The following is a 21,523-nucleotide window of genomic DNA, read 5'->3' as shown; positions in this document are numbered from 1 at the left end:
CCATACCCCTTCTCTCATATGCATCTCCCTAAGCATCTCTTCATCCTCAGACATCCTTACATAATCTGTATCCTTTTTCATATTTTTTATAATAAATGGATAGATGTAAGTGAAGTGTTTCCTTGATTTCTGTGAGCTCCTGTAGCAAATTAAACAAACTTAAGGAGAGGGTCGTGGGAACCCCTATGTATAGCCACTGGGTCAAAAGCACAGGTTAAACAACCTGGGGCTTGGTTGGTGTCTGAAGTAGAAGAGGCCGTCTTGTGGGACTGATCCCTTAACCTGTGGGATATGCCCCTACATATCCCAACCTGCCTGCTAACTATAGGCAGGTTGTGTCAAAATGGAATCAAATTATAGGACTCCCAGCTGGTGTCCACTGGAGAACTGGTTGATGTGTAGGGAAAACCCCCACACATCTAATGTCAGAAGTGAGTGGTGAGTGGTAGTGAGAATAGGAGAAACACCTTGGTTTTTCCTGTCTCTTAGCCTCCTTCTACCTGTAGGGGCTTAGGTCTCAAGGGGAGAGATGGCAGGTGGAGATAGTCCCCTCTGATGCCAGGTAGCAGGTCCATCAGCACTGATGTGGTCCCTGTCCCCATCTTTCCCCTTATGGCACCCAGCACTCAACCTCCCTTAAGCTCTCCATGCTGAGCAAATAGATGTCTCTGCATGCAACTGATACCCTCTGTGTTTCCCAAGAGACACAGACAACAAAGAAGAGCCAGAGGGTCCAGGTAGCCCTCAGACCACCTCTTTCCCATAGGGACCACTGCCTGCTTTCTTGTTTGCTTCCACTTCCAGGTGGCCTCTGGAGGGATGGGGACAAGGAGCTTGGTGCCTTTTCTCTGTTGGGATGGCATGTGCTCAGGCCTGGGAGGAGGCCTGCTCATGGCCCGTGGACTACAGGTAACATGGCAAGTATGATCAATGCCACCAGGAATAGCAGCAGCTCTCTGGAGGCTGAAAGCTATTCTAGGCACCCATGATGCTGGGCTCTAATGACAGCCCAGAGAGGAGGCTGCAACAGGAACTTGTCCCCTGAAACTCAGAGCTTTGCCCCCTACAAGAATCTGTCCTTCATGACCAGCCAGCCTCTGGTACTTGCCCCTCCAACAGCAACAACAGCAAATCGAATTGCAAAGGGCTTCCTCGCTACCAAGCACGCTCACTTGCTCGACCTCATCCCTGCCATCCGTAGGCCTGTCCCTTGAATGGGGATTCAAGGGCCTAGGTGGCCAGCTACTGCAGCAGGTCCCTGAGCCAGACTCTGAGCACAGAATCCACACTCCATGCACTGCCTGTGGTCAGAGCCTCATTCTACTCGCCCAGTTTGTTTAAATCCCACACTTCAGAACAATCACGACCAGTAAGTCCCTCTACCCTGAAATTGCAAAACAAATGGCCTCAGTAGAAAGAGTGTGTGTGTCCATCTTTCAGGACCAGCCAGTGCCCTTCCTGGCCATTTCCACTTCTCATACAGAGCAAAGCCACCAAGTGGCAGGTTTTATGAAGTCAGCCTGTCCTGAGAACGTAAAAGGTTTGGCTGAAATGGGACATATGTAAACACAGGATGTGAGTGTCTGGAGGGTTTCTAAAACCTTTTCGGGTTAACCTTCATGGCCTGCCCTGTCCTGGCCCTGCTGCGTGGCCTCCAGATCTAGTGGGGCTCATGGAAGGAGGTCTGTAGTTTTCCCTGGGAATAATTGCAGGGTCTTCCTGTCTTTTATCATCAGGAACCTAATACACATCCTTAGGCAGCAGTTCAAACAATTCCCAGTAAATTCTGGCCTCAGTGAAGATGATGAAAAAAGGCCTGGTCACTTTTGCAAGACAGCCCTTCCTGGACCTCTGGATGTGGATGCATCTTTCTGCCAGCGGGAGGTTCTCCCCTGAGATCCTGTCATTGCCCACTCAGCCCTTCTGCTTGTTGGAACTCCTACCCAGTACTAGACAAAAACACAAACTGGCAAGCCACAGAAAAGAGACGGAAAGGCTGACGCCCCCACGAGGAGATGCTAAACCTCACTTGTCATCGGAAAAATGGATTGCCGGGACATCTCTGGAACTGGAGGGGCCTGGGTGTCCACCAAAGCAAAGATCCACATGGTGGATGCAGCATCTAGAGTGCAGGGGACTAGATGTTTATGAAGCGTAACAGAATCAATTAGAAAAGGGAAACTGCACTACCTGCGACAAACAGAGAGAAGAGCATGCAGAAGTATCTTGGCTATGCAAGGTTCAAGAGCAAAGAAGACACAGGCCAGGTGCAGTGCTGTGCATTGTAAATCCCTGCTATTGTGGATGCTGAGGTTGGAGATCGCTTGAGCTCAGGAGTTTGAGTCCAAGTCTAGCCTGGGCAACATAGTAAGACCCAGTCGCTAAAAAAAAGAAAGAAGATTTAGGAAGCTGCAAACAACAAGCCTGGGAATGTTGAACGTCACTATAGGTTCTCATTTCCAGCATCACAGTGTAGAGTAGAGAGGAGTGGCCTTGGGCTGAGACCCAGAATCTGACCCCACAGCAGCAGGGATGGATATTGAGAGCACTGCGCTGGGGGAGGAAAGCAAAACACAAGATGATTCATGAGATAGGTGTGCAACATTATTTTTATGCAATTAAAAATATATGTACACACACAAGAAGACCCCACATATGGGGTGTGATGGTTAATACTGAGTGTCGACTTGATTGGATTGAAGGATGCAGTATTGATCCTGGGTGTGTCTGTGAGGGTGTTGCCAAAGGAGATTAACATTTGAGTCAGTGGGCTGGGGAAGGCAGTCACCTTAGTCAGGTGGGCACCATCTAATCAGCTGCCAGCGAATATAAAGCAGGCAGAAACACATGAAGAGATGGAACGGGCCTAGCCTCCCAGCCTACATCTTTCTCCCATGCTGGATGCTTCCTGCCCTCAAACATCAGACTCCAAGTTCTTCAGTTTAGGGACCCGGACTGTCTCTCCTTGCTCCTCAGCTTGCAGACAGCCTATTGTGGAACCTTGTGATTGTGTAAATTAATACTTAATAAACTCCTCTTATCTATCATCTATCTATCAATCTATCGATCAATCTATCTTCTATCTATCTATCTATCTATCTATCTATCTATCTATCTATCTTCTATCTACCTATCATCTATCTGTCTAATTAGTTCTGTCCCTCTAGGAGAACCCTGACTAATACATGGGACAATGACACACACAAACCAGTCTACACAATAAAAGCCTTAGAGTGAATTCCTAATGCTGGAGGAGGGGGAAAGGTAGGGGTGTGGGGATACAAAGGGGCATAAATAAGCAAGCACCAATAACAAGAGAGGAGCCTTGTGTGGACAGTAATCCCAATGTGCCGAGAACCTCCGCCCAGAGGATTAGAAACCAACCACACCAGCCATGACGTGACACTGGTGCACACCCACCAGAAGGACTCTGATCCTAAAGGTGGGAAAGCCAAGCTCAGGAGAAGAGGTGGAATAACTGGAAGTCTTTGTGCTGCTGGTGGGGATGCAGACTCATACAGCCATTTGAGAAATTGAATTTGGCTGATTGTCCTAAAGCCGAAAAATTGCACATCTAGGAATTCCAAGGTGTATCCCAACAGATCCTATGTTACCCAAAGACACGACCAGGAATGTGCATAGCAGCACTAGTTGTAACAGGTCCTGACTGGGAATAGCTCCATCACCCCTCAGAAGTAGAATGCGTAAATCGTTTGTAGTATATTTACACAACATGATACTACACAGGGACAACCTACAACTACATACAATAGAGATGAATCTCAACAATTAATGTGGAGGAAAAGGAGCCAGGCACACAGAGTACATACTGTATGTTTCCATTGATAGAAAATACAAAAGCAGAGAAAATTGATCTGTGTTTGTTAAAAGTCAGATAGTGCTCACTCTTGGTGGAGGGGTGGTTAGAAATGCAAAGGGCACCCAAGGGTGCGGCTGGGGGCGGCTGGGAGTGCTGGAGGTGCTCTGCATCTCCATCTAGGTGCTGGTTACATGGGTGTGTTCACTTTGTGAAAATCCATCAGGCCCTTCATTTCTGTTAACTTTCAAATAAAAAATGAAAAAAGAAAGAAAGAAAAGCAATTTAAATTGTAGTAAGGAGACTGGGAGCGGTGGCTCATCCCAGCACTTTGGGAGGCCGAGGTGGGTGGATCACTTGAGGTCAGGAGTTCAGGACCAGCCTGGCCAACATTGTGAAACCCCATTTCTACTAAAAATACAAAAATTAGCCAGGCTTGGTGGCGTGGCCCATAATACCAGCTACTTAGGAGGCTGACGTAGGAGAATCACTTGAACCCGGGGGGTGGAGGTTGCAGTGAGCTGAGATTATGCCACTGCACTCCAGCCTGGGTGACAGGGCAAGACTCTGCCTCAAAAAAAAAAAAAAATTGTAGTGAGGCATTAAGAGACATACAAATAGTAGGACAGAAGGCAGAGGAAATTTTGCTTATTGACAAAATCCCAACACTTCGGGAGGCCAAGGCAGGTGGATCACAAGGTCAAGAGATCGAGACCATCCTGGCCAACATGGTGAAACCCTGTTTCTACTAAAAATACAAAAATTAGCTGGGCGTGGTGGCACACACCTGTAGTCCCAGCTACTCGGGAGGCTGAGGCAGGAGAATCGCTTGAACCCAGGAGGCGGAGGTTGCAGTGAGCCGAGATCATGCCACTGCAATCCAGCCTGGTGACAGAACGAGACTCCATCTCAAAAATAAAAATAAAAATAAAATAAACAGACTGAGGGCTTACCACATATGGGTCTGGGGTCAGAATACAGAGATAGACCGACTTGATTCCTGTTTGTGGTAATGGACACAATGAACAGACATACACATGTATGCTCGTGCACATGCATGCTCACACATATGTGTGTACACACACACGTGTGTGCACTTGGCGACTTTCTATTCTAACTTTTCTGCACCCTGAATTTCTCACGTCGCAGCATCTGTTGCTGATTACTTTATATTCATACATTAGTTCTTCTCCTGACTTCCCGTAGCTCAGGTCAAAAGCTGTGGAGTCATCTCCAGTGCCTGCTGTTCTTCACATCCCACACCCGGTGCTTTAGGAGGCATCTATCTCGAACCGCCCACTCCCACCCTCCTTGCGCCCCTCAGCCTCTCACTTGCGTGGTCACAGTGGGCTCTCCGCTGGATTCCCAGTACTCACTCCGGACTCCCTATAATGCTTTGCCCATACAGCCACTCAAATGAGCCTTCTGAGGTTTAAATTGGATCATGTGGTGTTGCTGCTTCTCAGTGCCTTTAGACTAAAGTCCAGTCCTCTCCCAACCACCCTGCTGCTCCCCTATTTCTCTGCACCTCCCTTTCTCCCCTCCAGACACACCACCCTCTCCTCTCAAGAGCTTGTGGCTGGCTGGGCGTTCTCTCGGGAGCATCCTTCCCCACCTCTTTGCAGTCATCACTCTTTCCAATTGTTCACACCTCTGCCTAAATATCTCCTCAGAGGACCCTTCCCTGACCCTCCCATTCAAAAATGGCACCTGACTTCCAGCGTGCTTGAGTTTCATCAAAGCCCTTCTCTGGGCCGGGCGCGGTGGTTCACACCTGTAATTCTAGCACTTTGGGAGGCCAAAGTGGGTGGATCACTTAAGGTCAGGAGTTTGAGACCAGCCTGGCCAACATGGTGAAACCCTGTCTCTACTAAAAATAAAAAAATTAGCTGGGTGTGGTGGCATGTGTCTGTAATCCCAGCTACTCAGGAGGCTGAGGCAGAAGAATCGCTTGAACCTGGGAGGCAGAGGTTGCAGTGAGCTGAGATTGCACCATTGCACTCCAGCCTGGGGGACAAGAGCGAAACTCCATTTGAAAAAAAAAAAAAGCTTTTCTCTGATGTTGTCTATCTATCTATCTATCTATCTATCTATCTATCTATCTATCTATCTATCTATCTATCATCTATCTATCTATCAATCATCTATCTATCTATCTGTCTATTTATAGCTATCATCTATTTATCTGTCATCTATTATCTATCATGTATATATGTACAATGTATGTACATATGTATCTATTTATATATTTATTTATTTATTTTTTGAGATGGAGTTTCACTCTTGTCGCCCAGGCTGGAGTGCAGTGGCACCATCTCAGCTCACTGCAACCTCCGCCTCCAGGGTTCAAGTGATTCTCCTACCTCAGCCTCTGATGTAGCTGGGATTACAGGCATGTGCTACCATGCCCAGCTTATTTTTTATTTTTAGTAGAGACGGGGTTTCTCCATGTTGGTCAGGCTGGTCTTGAACTCCCGACCTCAGGTGATCCACTCGCCTCGGCCTCCCAAAGTGCTGGGATTACAGGCGTGAGCCACTGTGCCCAGCTGTATCTATTAATCTGTCTAATCTATTATCTGTCTTTTATTTACCTTTCTCTTTCTCATCTATCTTTATCTCTGTCAACCATCTGTCTATTATACATTTACTAATATTTCTTTTTCTTTAGATCTCTTGATTCTTATTTTGATTTTATTTTTGTAAGAAGACTTCACATAAGATCTCTCTTAACAGATTTCTAGTTGACAATACAGTATTGCCAACTACAGGCACAATGTCTTGGAGCAGATCTCTAGAACTTATTCATGTGGCACAGATGAAACTTTATATCCATTGAGTAGCAACCTCCCATTTTCTCCTCCCCCAGCCTCTGGCAACCACCATTCTACTCTATTCCTGTGAGTTTGACTACTTTAGACACCTCCTGTAAGTGGAATCGTGCAGTATTTGTCCTTCTGCACCTGGTTTATTCCACTGAGCATGATATCCTCAAGGTTCATTTGTATTGTCACAAATGGCAAGATTTCCCTCTTTTGTAAGGCTGGATAATATTCCATTGTATGTGTGTACCACATGTTTTATCCATTCATCTGTCGATGGACATGATGGTTATGTTTCCATCTTGGCTATTGTGAATAATGCTGCAGGGGACATGGGACTGCAGATATCTTTCTGAGATCCTGATCTCAATTCTTTTGGATAAATACCAAGAAGTAGGATTGCTGGATCATATGAGAGTTCTACTTTTAATTTTTTGAGGAATTGTTCCATATTGTTTTCCATAGCAGCTGCATCATTTTGCGTTGCCAACAACTGGGTACAAGGGTTCCAATTATTCCACATCCTCTCTAACACTTGTATTTTAATTTTAATTTTTTTAAATTTTTGAGACAGAGTCTTTCTCTGTCTTGCCCAGGCTGGAGTGCAGTGGCATGATCTTGGCTCACTGCAGCCTCTGCCTCCCGGATTCAAGTGATTCTCCTGTCTCAGCCTCCTGAGTAGCTGGGATTACAGGTGCGGGACACCACACCTGGCTAATTTTGTATTTTTAGTAGAGAGAGGGTTTCACCACATTGGCCAGGCTGTTCTTGAGCTTCTGAACTCATGTGATCCACCCACCTCGGTCTCCCAAAGTGCTGAGATTACAGGCATGAGCCACCGTGCCCAGCCAACACTTGTATTTTTGTTGTTGTTAATAATAGCCATTCTAACAAGTGTGAGGTGATATCTCATTGTGGTTTTGATTTGCATTTCCCTGATAATTAGTGATGTTGAAAATCTTTTCATATACCTGTTTGCCATTTGTATGTTTTTGGAGAAGTGCCTATTCAAGTCCTAATCCCATTTTTAATTGAGTTATTAATTTTTTGTTTTGCTTTTACTATTGAGTTTTATGAATTCCTATATGCTTTGGAAATCAGCCTCTTATCAGATATACAGTTTACAGATATTTTCTCCCATTGCATAGGTTGCCTTTTCACTCTGTTGATTGTTTTCTTTGCTGTGTTGAAGCTTTTTAGTTTGATGTAATCCCACTTGTCTATTTTTGCCTTAGTTATCTGTGCTTTTAGTGCCAGATCCATTAAATCATTGCCAAGGCCAATGTCATGAAGATTTCCCTTATGTTTTCTTTTCTTTTTTTTTTTTCTCTTTTTTTTTTTTGAGATGGAGTCTTGGTCTGTTACTCAGGCTGGAGTGCAGTGGCATGAACTCAGCTCATGACAACATGACAACCTCTGCCTTCCGGGTTCAAGCAATTCTCCTGCCTCAGCCTCCTGAGTAGCTGGGACTGCAGGCACGCACCACCACACCCGGCTAATTTTTATATTTTTAGTAGAGACAGGGTTTCACCATGTTGACCAGGCTGGTCTCAAACTCCTGACCTCAGGTGATCCACCCAGCTCGGCCTCCGAAAGTTCTGGGATTACAGGCATGAGCCACTGCGCCTGGCTGATCCCTTATGTTTTCTTTTAGGAGTTTTACAGTTTCAGGTCTTATATTTAAATCTTTAATCCATTTTGAGTTGATTTTTGTGTATGGTGTAGACAAAGGACACATTTCATTCTTTTGCATGTTTCATTCTTTTCTGGTTTTCCCAACACCACTTACTGAACTTCTTTCATCAAAGTTTTGTAGTTTTCAGTGTTCAAGTCTTTCATCTTTTTAGTTACATTTATTCCTAAGTATTTTATTTCTTTTGATGCTATTGAAAATGGTATATTATCTATCTTTCTATCTAGCCTATTATCTATCTATCATCTATCTATCTATCTATCTATCTATCTATCTATCTATCTAATCTAGCTCTATCATTTCTAATCTATCATCTATTATCTATCACCTATCTATCTATCATCTATCTATCATCTATCTATCTATCTATCTATCTATCTATCTATCTATCTATCTATCATCTAATATGTTTTCTTTCTCCACAGACAGACTGTGACTTCTTTGAGAGCAGAACTTCCATCTGCCTGGTTGATAGAACTGGTACATAGTAGATTCTCTATAACTATTTGCTGACTTATTGAATTCTTTTTTTTCTCTGGGGGAGTCTTGCTCTGTTGCCCAGGCTGGAGTGCAATGATGTAACCTAGGTTCACTGCAACCTCTGCCTCCCAGGTTCAATCCATTCTCCGGCCTCAACCTCCTGAGTAGCTGGGATTACAGGCGCCTGCCGCCATCCCCAGCTAATTTTTGTATTTTTAGTACAGACAGGGTTTCACCATGTTGGCCAGGCTTGTCTCCAACTCTTGACTTCGTGATTTGCCCGCCTCAGCCTCCCAAAGTGCTGGGATTAGAGGCGTGAGCCACCGCGCCTGGGCTTGAATTCTTTTTAATGTCTATGCAGCATGTTAAAGTGGGTATACTATAATTTATTCTCTACAGTCCTTGGTTGATAGAATTGATGCCAGTCTTTAACTTTTACTTCAATAAATATCCTCATATATATGCCAACCAGGACTTTTGTTGGACTACAATTAACTTCAAGATGAATTGGTGAAAGAGTAAAAAAATGATTCATCTCTGTTTTTCTAAACAGTGTGCCAGTTGTCCCATTCTGACTTAGGGAATAATCTGTCTTTCTCCCGCTAATAAAATAAGACACTAATATGTAAGGCACTAATCTCTCACTTATACCACAAGGGCCTGGAGCTGTGACTTAAGTACTTGGGCCTTTCTTCTCTGTGTGGGGAGCAGCCCAGACTCCAGGCCAACCCCTAGGCTCTCTGCATCGGGTTGCTCTCCACTCCCTACAGCAGGACCAAGACCAGCCTGAGTTGAAGGAGGTACTGATGCTCAGAATTCAGGGGGGCCCTCACTTGGGTGATGCTGGGTGCCAGTCCCTCCTTAAATTTTGCAACCTAGGTACGTGACTTGCCTCACCCAGTCCCAACCCTGCCCCTAAGGTTGTGTTCTTACTGTGTGACCACAGATGGTTACTACCGTGGGTGGAGCCACGCTGGGCTAGGGGATACCCAGGGGAAGTGACTTGCTTTTAAGTTAGAGATGATCAAGTACACAGAATTCCCTATAGCCCAGCACTGCAGCCGCAGGCACATGCAACTATCTGAGCACAAGAAATATGGCTAGTGCAACTAACTGCATCTTTAACAATGTCTTATTTTAATTAATTTAAATTTAAATTTAAATTTAAATGCCCACATGTGGCTAGTGGCTACTGAATGGGATGGCACAGGGGGATCCACACTCAGAACTTCTGCTTTCCTCTCTCTGGCCAAGACTTGGTCACATGGCTGTACTTGAGTAGAGAGAGCCCGGGGGTGTCGTCCCTGGCCAGACAGCCATGGACCCAGCTCCGCACCGGGGAGGGTGAGAGGCAGGCCTGGTGCCACTGAAAAGACTGAGGGGACACTGGGCCCCCCAGGGGATCAGCACTGGGGGCCACAACCTCAAACTCTAAGAGTCACCTGCATCTGGCATTATCTTTCCATATTTATGTTTATACTTGGGCCTCTTTCTGGTCTTTCCAAGTAGTCCGTCAATCTGTTTGTCCTATCAAGCTATTGGATTTTCTGTATCATTATAACGTTTTATCATCTGGTAGAGCAAATCTTCCCTGTTTTCTCTTCTTTTGCAGAACTTCCTTGGGTATTCTCACATGTTTAGTTTTTCTGCAATAAGCTAAATGTCAGTATGTAGTTCAGAAGAGAATCCTGTTGTTTTTACATGAATCCACATTTATTTCACATTCATTTATAATATGGTTTGATGAGAACCCACTTGGTTACATTATGGAGGCTTTGATCCAGCAAGAAGATCTGAGATATCTTTTATTCAAATTTTGTTTTACATCTCTTGATGAATTTTTTTTTCTTGGACAACGCCTCACTCTCACCCAGGCTGGAGTACAGTGGCACAATCATGGCTCACTGCAGCCTCAACCTCTCAGGCTCAAGCGATATTTCCACTTCAGCCTCCTGAGTAGCTGGGAATACAGGCATGCACCGCCACACAGGATAATTTTTTTGTATTTTTTTTGTGGAGACTGGGTTTCGCCATGTTGCCCAGGCTGGTCTCATACTCCTGGTCTCAAATGGTCCTCCTGCCTTGGCCTCCCAAAATATTGGGATTACAGGTGTAAGCCACCATGCCTGGCCCACTTGCTGGAGTTTTAATGATTTTTCCATACAAGTCTGCATGGCTTGTAACTTTTCACATATGTTGTTGCTGTTGCCATTGTAAAGATAATCCTTTCTTCCTTTTTTTCTTCCTTCAAACTTTATATATAGAAAAGAAGTTCTGTGCAGTATGTAGTTTCTTGCCAGCAACCTTATTGTTTTTAAGGCATTTCAGTTGTATCTGGATTTCCCAAGCACATGGAGGTGCCATCTTTCAATTTTGCCTTCCTTAGTATAATTTTTCATCTCTTCGGGTTTTCTCTTGCCTTAAATTGACATTTAATAATGGCAGAGACATAATGAAAATGTCTGATGTTTTGATATCAAGTTTAATACTTATTTTTGGTTTAAGATATGCTTTGTATCATAATATGCACTTATTGTTATTAAGTGTTTTAAAATTTTAATCAGGAATTCTGAATTTTTAAAGTGCCATTTTAGCTGTATGCAGACAATTATGTGGTTTTTTCTTCTTTGACTTATTAATATAGTGAATTGTGTTAATAGATTCTTAATTTGAATTTACCTTGCATTCCTGTGGGATAAATTCTATTTGGCCATGATTTATTATTATTTTAATATGTTTTAGAGTTAGATTTGCTAATATTTTATTTAGGTTATTTGCAGAGATTGTTTTTTGTATGCTATTTCTTCTGCACTTTTTGCCCCCAGATCTTGCCATTCCCAGCAATGTGCTGTCTTTTCTGCAGACCTCTGCAGGGCGCCTCATATCTGCAAACCTCCATGCCCATTCAGGGCTTTGTCCACTCACCTGCGTAGTTTGCAGTGTACTCGGTGGTTTTTCATAGGGTGTCACTCTTGGTTTGGCTTGTTTTTATTTTTTTAAATTAATTAATTTTTTTATTTTTATTTTTATTTTTATTTTTGAGACAGAGTCTGGCTCTGTTGTCCAGGCTGGAGTGCAGGGTTGTGATCTCAGCCCACTGCAATGTCTGCCTCCCAGGTTCAAGTGATCCTCTTGCCTCAGCCTCCCAAAAAGCTGGGATTACAGGCACGTGCCACCATGTCCGGCTAATTTTGGCATTTTCGTAGAGATGAGGTTTCACCATGTTGGCCAGGCTGATCTCAAATTCCAGACCTCAAGCGATCCCCATGCCTTGGCCTCCCAAAGTGCTGGGATTACAGGCGTGAGCCACCATGCCTGGCAGGTTTTACTTGTTTTTAATTTTCAAAGATGTACTTTCCTTTTTGGTGAATAGAATATGGAGATGTACTAGGTTTGAATCCTTTATTTAAATGCAAACTCCTGGGCAAGTTTGTTTACCTCATCATGCCTCAGTTTCCTCATTTGTAAAATGGAGATAATGATCACACCTATCTCATAAGGCTGTTGGGGGAATAGATGGATTGTGAATATATGCAGACTTCTTAGAAGGGCATCCAGCACCCAGCAAACATTATGTAAATGCTTGGTTCATTTGGTTAGCTTCAGAGAATCTCAGATTTAACAGGAAGAGCCCAATACTGGTTTTTGTTTTGTTTTGTTTTTTGAGATGGAGTCTTGTTCTGTCGCCCAGGCCAGAGTGCAGTGGCGGGATCTTGGCTCACTGAAACTTCCGCCTCCTGGGTTCAAACGATTCTTCTCCGTCAGCCTCCTGAGTAGCTGGGATTACAGGAGTGCACCACCATGCCTGGCTAATTTTTGTATTTTCAGTAGAGACCGGGTTTCACCATGTTGGCCAGGCTGGTCTCAAACTCCTGACCTCAGGTGATCCGCCCGAGTTGGACTCCCAAAGTGCTGGGATTACAGGCGTGAACCACCGGTGCCAGGTCCCCAATACTGTTTTGATGCTTTCTTTTCTTTTCTTTTTTCAGACGGAGTCTCGCTCTGTTGCCCAGGCTGGAGTGCAGTGGCGTGATCTTAGTTCACTGCAACCTTTGCCTCCTGGGTTTAAGTGATTCTCTAGCCTTAGCCTCCTGAGCATCTGGGACTACAGGTGCGTGCCACCATGCCAGGCTAATTTTTTTTGTATTTTTAGTAGAGACAGGGTTTCACCATGTTGTCCAGGCTGGTCTCGAACTCCTGACCTTCAGGTGATCCACTCGCCTCGACCTCCCAAAGTGCTGGGATTACATGTGTGAGCCACAGCTCCTGGCCCTGTTTTGATGCTTTCAAATGATCAGAGCTTGGAGCTATAGGTGCTTTGGAAGATGCCTCCACTGTGCAGGAAGAATGTTGAGGCCTGTACATGGGGAAATCTTAAATACCTTATTAATCTTAAAGCTAGCTGGCAGAATCAGAACTGATGTTTTATTTTCCTGTTGAAATTCTCTTTCTCTCCTACCACAATTTGGCTCTGGTAACTGTGCTGCGCGTGTGGAGTGGGCAGGGAATCTTGTGATTCCACCGTTGCTATGGCAAGAGCTCCTGTTTCCAAGCAAGGGTTGAATTAAACTAAATGGCAAGTTCCTGTGTCAGTAGGTTTAGTCCAGTCCTGTGTAATTCACCAAGAGCTTTGCTCCATCAGGAGGAGGGGCCCAGTCCCACCATGAATCCTTGAACACCTGGGGGCATCTCACTGGGCAAGACGGGGGTTCAGGCCAGTCCTCCTCAGAATTGTGCCTTGCCCATTTAACGTCTCCACTGGAGACCTTCAGCCGGGAGAGCCAGGACCACATCTATTCAGAGAGACATTTTCACCATCAGAGGGCACGCAGGGAGGGGGTGGCCACACAGGGCCCATGTTTATCTCTTCCTTGAAGACTTGAGTGGCTTCTGGTCCCCAAACAAATGGAGAAGGTGAATAGGTGTCCCAAGGCTGAGAAGCATGTGCCCAGAGAAGGCGGTTTCTCCCTCCCTCAGTCCCCCATAGCCCACCTCCAGACAGAATGCATCTGATTCCTGTTGGCGTGTCCCTAAATAGCTGACCCCAAGTTCAGTTCTAATAGCACTAGAACCTTTAACACTTTTGTTAGTGTTGTTTCTGGGGCGTGCACTCATTCATTCACTCGATTGTATTACTGGGGGCTTTCTTTATCCCAGCCCTTGTGCCTGCCCTTGGGACAAACATGTTCTGACTCTGTGGATGGGTGGAGTAGATCCTAGGTGGGGACAGCAACTAGGGCTCTCCTGTGAACCTTTCTTCGGCCTCCCACCCATAGTAGGAAACGGGCCTGAAATGGGCCATGGGGGAGTATTCACAGAGCAGAAATCAGACAACACTTCTAAGTAGCGGCTCCTCCTGCAGCTGGGTGTTAAACATGCACAGTACACCCTGCAGGTAGTCACACATGTGACGAATGACGGGCCTTTGGAGACGCCCTCAGACCGGGTGAGCCGTGCCCCTACCAGGCGACATGCTCAGCAGCGGAAGCTCCTGCCGGCCGGAAGGAGCAGCCGACCCTGGCAAAACACAGGGTGATCGGCCTGTGCTGCGACCCGGGTGTTGGGAGGTGAAGCGGGATCATGGGTATCCCTCTGAGGTGAGGTTGAGCCTCGCTTTAATGACGGACACTTTAGCTCTCCATCCCCCATGTCACCCTAAGAGTATCTGAGTTAGGAGAAGGAGGCCCGGCACTTTGACAGCACCCTGGATATTATTCTTTAATCCTCCTGGTGAAGAGGCGCCCAAGACAGAGATGGATCTAACTCACGTGTGGCCGGGATGTGCTCACAGGCTGGTGCCATAAGCCTCAGTCTGTGTCCCACAAGAGGCCATTGTGCAGAGACTTTGCTGCCAGCACTGCAGCCTCTGTTCTGTACTGTTGAAATTAGCACCCTGTGTGGGCCTGGGTAATCTTGCTCCTTCCCATTAATGTGTCCAATTAATATTGTCTGAAGGGCCGATTTACCTGTGGGCTAGGGAGTTCCCACCTGAGGGGCAATTACTAGCTTGCTATTGAACATTTATTGAAATTGTTCCTATGATTGACTGAAGGACATAAAATAGTCAATTTTTTTTTTTTTGAGACAAGGTCTTGCTCTGTCACCAAGGCTGGAGTGCAGTGGTGACATCTCAGCTCATTGCAGCCTCTACCTCCTGGGCTCAGGCAGTCCTCCTACCTCAGCCTCCCGGAGAGCTGGGACTACAGGTATGCACCACCATGCTCAGCTAATTTTTGTATTTTTTGTAGAGAAGGCGTTTTGCCATGTTGCCCAGGTTGGTTTTGAACTCCTGGGCTCGAGTGATCCCCCTGCCTCAGCCTTCCAAAGTGCTGCGATTACACTCATGAGCCACTGTGCCTGGCCATACAGTAGTCTTGAAACTTGAAATACTCATACTATCTTGGGTGATATTGGAGAAATGCTCTAACAGAGATTGGTGCCCCAAAGAGTTCCATAATAAAATGGACATGTTTTATATAGGATCATCACACTAGGGGATTGAATAGAATTACTCATTGCACTCATGAGCAGGTGGTTGAATGCATGGAAATGGTAGACTGGTGGTTGCCAAGAGCAGGGGGAGGGGAAATGGGGCACGGTTTTTAGTGGGTATGAAAATGTTCTGGAGATGGGTTGCCCAACAGTGCAGATATACTTACCACTGCTGAACTGTACACTAAAATGGTTAGGATGGTGTTATGTTTTGAGCATTTTGCCACAATTTTAAAAAAGATCTGTATAGACAGTTCTCCAAAGAAAATACACAAGTGGTCAAAAAGTATGTGAAGAAGTGCTAAACGTTAGTAGTTATCAAATGAATGCAAATCAAAAGCACCGTGAGATACCACCTCCCTGCCACTAGCATGGATAGAATGAGAAAGACTGTTAATAACAAGTATTGGTGAGGATGTGGAGCCTCTGGAACACCTGTATTCCTGCTGGGATTGTAACATGGTGCAGCCTCTTTGTAAAACAGTTTAGTGGTTTCTTTAAAAAGTTAAATGTTTTCATATGGTCTAGCAGTTCCACTCATATATATATATGTGTATATATATATTTATATATATATGTGTATATATATATATTTATATATATATGTGTATATATATATATTTATATATATATTTATATATATATATATACACCCAAGAGAACTGAAAACATATGCCCCAGAAAGGCATATACACAAATGTTCATAGCAGTATTATTCACCATTGTCAAACACTGGAAGCAACCCATATGTCTGTCAATTGATGAATGGATACACAAATGTGGTACCATACTGTAAACCAAAGAGTATCCGAGACAAGTCTCGATCAATTTAGGAAGTTTATTTTGCCAAGGTTAAGGACATGCCTGTGACACAGCCTCAGGAGGTCCCGATGACATATGCCCAAGGTGGTCAGGGCACAGCTTAGTTTTATACATTTTAGGGAGACATGAGACATCAATCAATATATGTAAGATGTACATTGGTTTGGTCCAGAAAGGAGGGACAACTCGAAGCAAGGAGGGGGCTTCCAAGTCATAGGTAGATAAGAGACAAATGATTGCATTCTTTTGAGTTTCTGATTAGTCGTTCCAAAGGAAGCAATTAGATATGCATTTATGTCAGTGTGCAGAGAGATGACGTTGAGCTCTGTCTGTCCTTTGTCCACAGGAATTTCAGTAAGAAATAGAGCAGTGGAGATTTTGAGGTGGGGACTTCCTTATACAGCATATTTGGGGCTGGATCCTTAGGAAGAGGATTTTTAGCTGATCTGAATAGAGGGAAGGAGCCGGCTTGTGGGGGAGAGGAATGTTTTCCAGACTTGAATGGATTTTTGCGAAGACTGGAAACTTGCAGACGGCCAGGGGCGGGGGATCCTGGCAGGGGCCAGGTGGTCTGAGCACATGTGTTTGCAGATGTAGGGCCTGTCCCCACCATCCTGGGGGCATAACTCTAAGGACATTGCTGCTTTTCCAAAGGGCACACGTTGCATAACTTACCTTAAATAATTTCTTTTTGTAGGACTCTTTGATTTTGAAACTGCATTTTTAAGCTTAAGAGGAGGTCATTAAAAGATCTGGCACTAAGCTCACCCTCCCCTTCTTATTCCTTTGAAGCCATTGCTGTGAATTAGGTGAGGGAAAGATATTGAAGAGGAGTTGGACACCCCGAGAGTGCAGCTGTTCTCCCCCCGCACCATCCATGTCCTGCATTCTGCGAGTCTGTGCTCATTAACAATGTGCTGTGACCATGTGACTCAGCAATCCTGCTGCTGGGTATATACCCAAAAGAAAGGAAAAGGAAGCCAGTATATTGAAGAGGTATCTGCACCCCCATGTTTATTGCAGCACTGTTCACAACAGCCAAGATTTGGAAGCAACCTAAGTGTCCATCAACAGATGAATGGATAAAGAAAACGTGGTACATATACACAATGGAGTACTCTTCAGCCATTAAAAAAATGAGATTCTGTCATTTGCAATAATATAGATGGAAAAGGAGGCCCTTATGTGAAGTGAAATAAGCCAGGCACAGAAAGACAAACATCACATGTTCTCACTTATTTGTGGGATCTAATGATCAAAACAATTGAACTCTTGGACATAGAGAGTAGAAGGTTGGTTACCAGAAGCTGGAAAGGATAGTGGGGTTGGGAGGAAGGTGGGAATGGTTAATAGGTACAAAAAAATACAAAGAATAAATAAGACCTAATATTTGATAGCACAACAGTGTGACTACTGTCAATAATCATTTAATTGTACATTTAAAAATAACTATAATTGCATTGTTTGTAACACAAAAGATAAATGCTTGAGGGGATGAATACTCCGATTCTTCATTATGTGATTATTATGCATTGCATGCCTGTATCAAAACATCTCATGTACCCCATAAATATACACACCTACTATGTACCCACAAAAATTAAAAATAAAAAAATTAGGCCAGGCACGGTGGCTCACACCTGTAATCCCAGCACTTTGGGAGACTGAGGCAAGTGAATCATGAGGTCAGGAGTTCGAGATCAGCCTGGCCAACATGGTGAAATCCCATCTCTACTAAAAAATACAAAAGATTAGTTGGGTGTGGTGGCGGGCACCTGTAATCCCAGCTACTTGGGAGGCGGAAGCAGGAGAATTGCTTGAGCCCAGGAGATGGAGGTTGCAGTGAGCCGAGATCGTACCACTGCACTCCAGCCTGGGCGACGGAGTGAGACTCCGTCTCAAAAAGAAAACAAAACAAACAAACAAACAAAATATTGAAAACCACAAACAAAAACCCAATGCGCTTGACTCTCCCGACATGTGAACCCACAGCGATGGACCTAGACTTCTCAAGGTTTCTCGACTCCTTTTATACCTGGTTCAACAGGTGGCTGCTTCTTTCTCACGTTGGGGACTCACACTTATGTGGTGGCCCTAGACCCCCAGCTCCCACGTGGGCCAGGTTTCCTCGTGACGTCCAAGGCCTCTTGAATTCTCCCCGTGCAGGGTGAGCAAAGAGCTTGTCTGCTGAAGATAAAGTCTCCCAGGGGTGCTTGCTGAAGGAGGGAGAGAGATTTCCAGTTTGCTAGCAGGTGACAAGGGAGACATGTCTGCTCTCCTGAGGGGAGAAGGGGAAGAGGGAGAATGGCCAATGGAGGTGCGGGAGGGGCAGCTATTCCTCGGGGCCCACAAGCCTAGAAGGACAACTTGTGTCTTCTTGGCTGGGACTGCTCCCTTCTCCACCAGCCCCTCAAAGGGAAAGGGCAGAGCTTGTTTTCCTGGGACTATGGAGTAGACTACAGGCAGCCCGTGGCAGGGAGGTCAGCCCTGCTTTCCTCTGGGTTCTCTGGGACGTAAGAGCCTGAGCACCAGACACAGCCCCTGCCATGTTGCTGCCTGAGTGTCTCCATGAAGTGCTTCTTCTCGGCCATGCTTAAGGGGCTCCAACACTGTGTTCCCTGCAGCCTTATCCCCAACTGGGGTGAGCCACCACCCATAGAGTGGTAGGTAGGGGGGTCCCAGCTCCCAACTCCCAAGCCCCAGGCTACTGCTTATGGCTGCCCTCAAGGTAGAGGGTGAGGGAGGGTCCTTGCGAGGTGTCCTGGCCATGAGGAGCAGAGAGGAAGCAGGGGAGTGGGGTGACTGTGCTGAAACAGGTTGAAGCACACACAGCTGCCGTCCAGAGAGGGAGGTCTGTCAGAGCCCCAGACAAGTGAGGGTTAAAAGTGCATGGATTTCTGAGCAATTCTTAGCATTAGGAAGAGGAATTAGCTCCCTGATTCCTTTCCTGGATGCTTATTTCTACTGCTCATGGATGGGGTGTGTGTGTTTGTGAATGGGGGGCGGCATGAGACCATCAGGTGTTTGTGATGCACCCCTGGGCAGGGGTGAGAACAGCCCTGCACAGACAATGGACACAGTGGCCTCTGTTCCGGGTAGGCATGTCTACGGTCCTAAGAGAACTGCAGGTGCCAGCTCAGGCTGCCTCACATGATACCGCAGGCTGGGGGCTCAAATGGCAGACATTCATTCTCTCACTGTTCTGAAGGCTGAAGATCTAGGTGCTGGCAAATCTGGTTTCTGATGAAGGCCTGCTTCCTGGCTTGTGGACACTGTGTCCTCACATGGCCTTTCCCCTGTGCTTATGTGGAGAGAGAAAGAGAGAGAGAGAGAAGAGAGCGAGCGAGCGCAGCACCGTGCATCTGTTCCTCTTCTTCTAAGGATGCATCATCATATTGAATCAGGGACTTACTTATGACCTCATTTCAAAAGTGTGAGACTCTAATCCAATATGTCCTTCCAAGTGCCATTTCTAAGCCATATCGGGATTTAGGGCATCAACATATGAACTACGGGCACATGATCCTGTCCATAACAAGAACCCTGGGTGATTGGGAGTCATCAGTGCTTAGAAACCCTGGGTCCAGCGGTGGGTCTGGCAGCAAGAGCAGTGTCCTGCTGTGGGACCCGCCCCTAGGCGCAGGCCCTTGCCGTTATATTCAGTCCTCATGGCACTCTGTGTCCAGTGTCTTCACGGTTGAAGTGGATCCATGGAGAAATTGGGAAGACTTCACGCGAAATGACTGAGAATTTGGGAAATGTCGCTATGAAAACAAGTTAAGAGCGGGGTGGTAGAGGGCACCCCTGGCAACGTCCTCAAGCATACAAAGTGCAGGCGCTGTTAATCTCCAAGAGAAAATGGAGTTCCATCACAACCAAAATAACTGGACGCAGGATAAGAGACACCTGTCCTCAAGGCGAGGGTTCCCGGACCCCAGGTGGGCTGCGCTGGACCCCAGGTGGAGACGGGCACAGCGGCTCCCAGGGGTACAAATCTTCCTTGCCTGAAGCAGTCCCTGCCGGTCCTGGAGTGGTCCCTGACACCTGTTCAGGATCTTTGCAGTTGGACAAATGTGTGAATTTGGATACAAGCAATGCAGAAAAACAGGTATCTACTGATCTGGCTTCTTTCTTTCATTTTAGTAATAAAATTTATTTGGTAATCAGTTACTTATCAATTACAGGACATTTGGGAAATAAACATAATCTGCCACCCCGCCACTCAGGGTTGGCTGTTGCCGCTGGCTGTGTATTTTCTCTTCCCTCCGGTTGGATTTCAGGTTGGGAAGTCCGGTCCGGCTGGTCAGCCAGGAGCCGCCGGCCCGGCCTACCAACTGCTCCACACTGCCCCCTCGTGGTCATCTGCTAGGCAGCAGGCTCCGACCTCCGGAAGGCTGGGCGCTCAGCCCCATCTCCTGACTTCCTTAGGGCACAGGAACTGGTGGAGCTCAGCCTCGACTGGGGCTCAGACATTGTCCACAGGCCTTTCTGAGCAACCTGGACTCCATACAGGGAACAGATTCACGGGGAAAGGGCTGGCCACGTTCAAGGATGCCCAGGCCATCTGGGGAGCAGTGGATGGAGCAGGGGACCTTGAAGTTGGAGAAGTAGGCGCTGGTGGGCGGCCTACATCTTTGTCTATGTGACAGCCACTCTGCTCCCCGCCCAGGAACTTGCAAAGGATGAACTGGACATGGGGATCACAGGAAAGTCTCGATTTCTTGCTGATTAAGTGGGTGGGTTGTCAGAACGCCAAAATATGGGGGCACGCTGGCCAATGTAAAACGTTTGTCCTCCCAGAGGCACACTGGTGGCCTCTCTGCCCTTTCCTCCTGTCTTCACTACCCCACTGATGCCGCCTTTCATAACCCGAGACTCTGACACTGCAGCATGTGGTTTGGCTGATCTTGACTTTCTCAGCAGGAGATGGAACTCAGCTAAACGTGGCTCTCTTGGTTGCGGGAGGCCCCTGCAATCTGGAATGCCTGAAGGACGGGGGGCTTCCTGACCTCTTCTAGTTACAGGACCCACGGGGTGGAGTCAGGTGTGGCCTGACCAGGGATTGGGTGCTGTGGCAGGACTCATTTCTGCAGCTTCAGGGCTGGCTCCTTGCTGGGACAGACTCCCTCCTGGCAGCAGCTGGTCACAGAGGTAGCTTTGGTCCCCATTGAGCTTATTCAAGTCCAGTGGAGGTGGGGCTGGTTGTGACAGCCTCATGATGCTTAAGCCAAACGCTCAGAATTAAGTCTACTTCCTGCTGTCACATGCCGTCTGTGGAGTGTCACCAGGGCCAAGGAGACTGCATATGCTGCTGGGTAGGCTTGGGCCACACACCTCTTTTCTAGGGCTGGAGTTAGCAGCTCCTTTCCCAGAGTCTTATGACTGCGAGTCAAGGGAAAA

At 46.2% G+C, this 21,523-nt stretch overlaps 1 protein-coding gene across 1 annotated transcript in view; it reads left to right on the top strand.

The window, feature by feature from the left end:
- The window catches only part of NXNL2 (nucleoredoxin like 2), a 40,998-nt gene extending 23,376 nt beyond the window's left edge, over window positions 1–17,622 (top strand). Inside the window, exons 2-3 of the mRNA XM_016961102.3 lie at window positions 12,799–12,920; window positions 16,916–17,622. Of these exons, the coding sequence (XP_016816591.1) occupies window positions 12,799–12,904 (106 nt within the window). The 3' untranslated portion in view covers window positions 12,905–12,920; window positions 16,916–17,622. The remainder of the gene's footprint in view (window positions 1–12,798; window positions 12,921–16,915) is intronic.
- The last annotated feature ends 3,901 nt before the right edge of the window (window positions 17,623–21,523 follow it).

Source organism: Pan troglodytes, chromosome 11, assembly GCF_028858775.2.
Source record: "Pan troglodytes isolate AG18354 chromosome 11, NHGRI_mPanTro3-v2.0_pri, whole genome shotgun sequence".
Classification (NCBI taxonomy): Eukaryota; Metazoa; Chordata; class Mammalia; order Primates; family Hominidae; genus Pan; species Pan troglodytes.
This window is presented reverse-complemented; position numbering and strand designations above follow the sequence as displayed.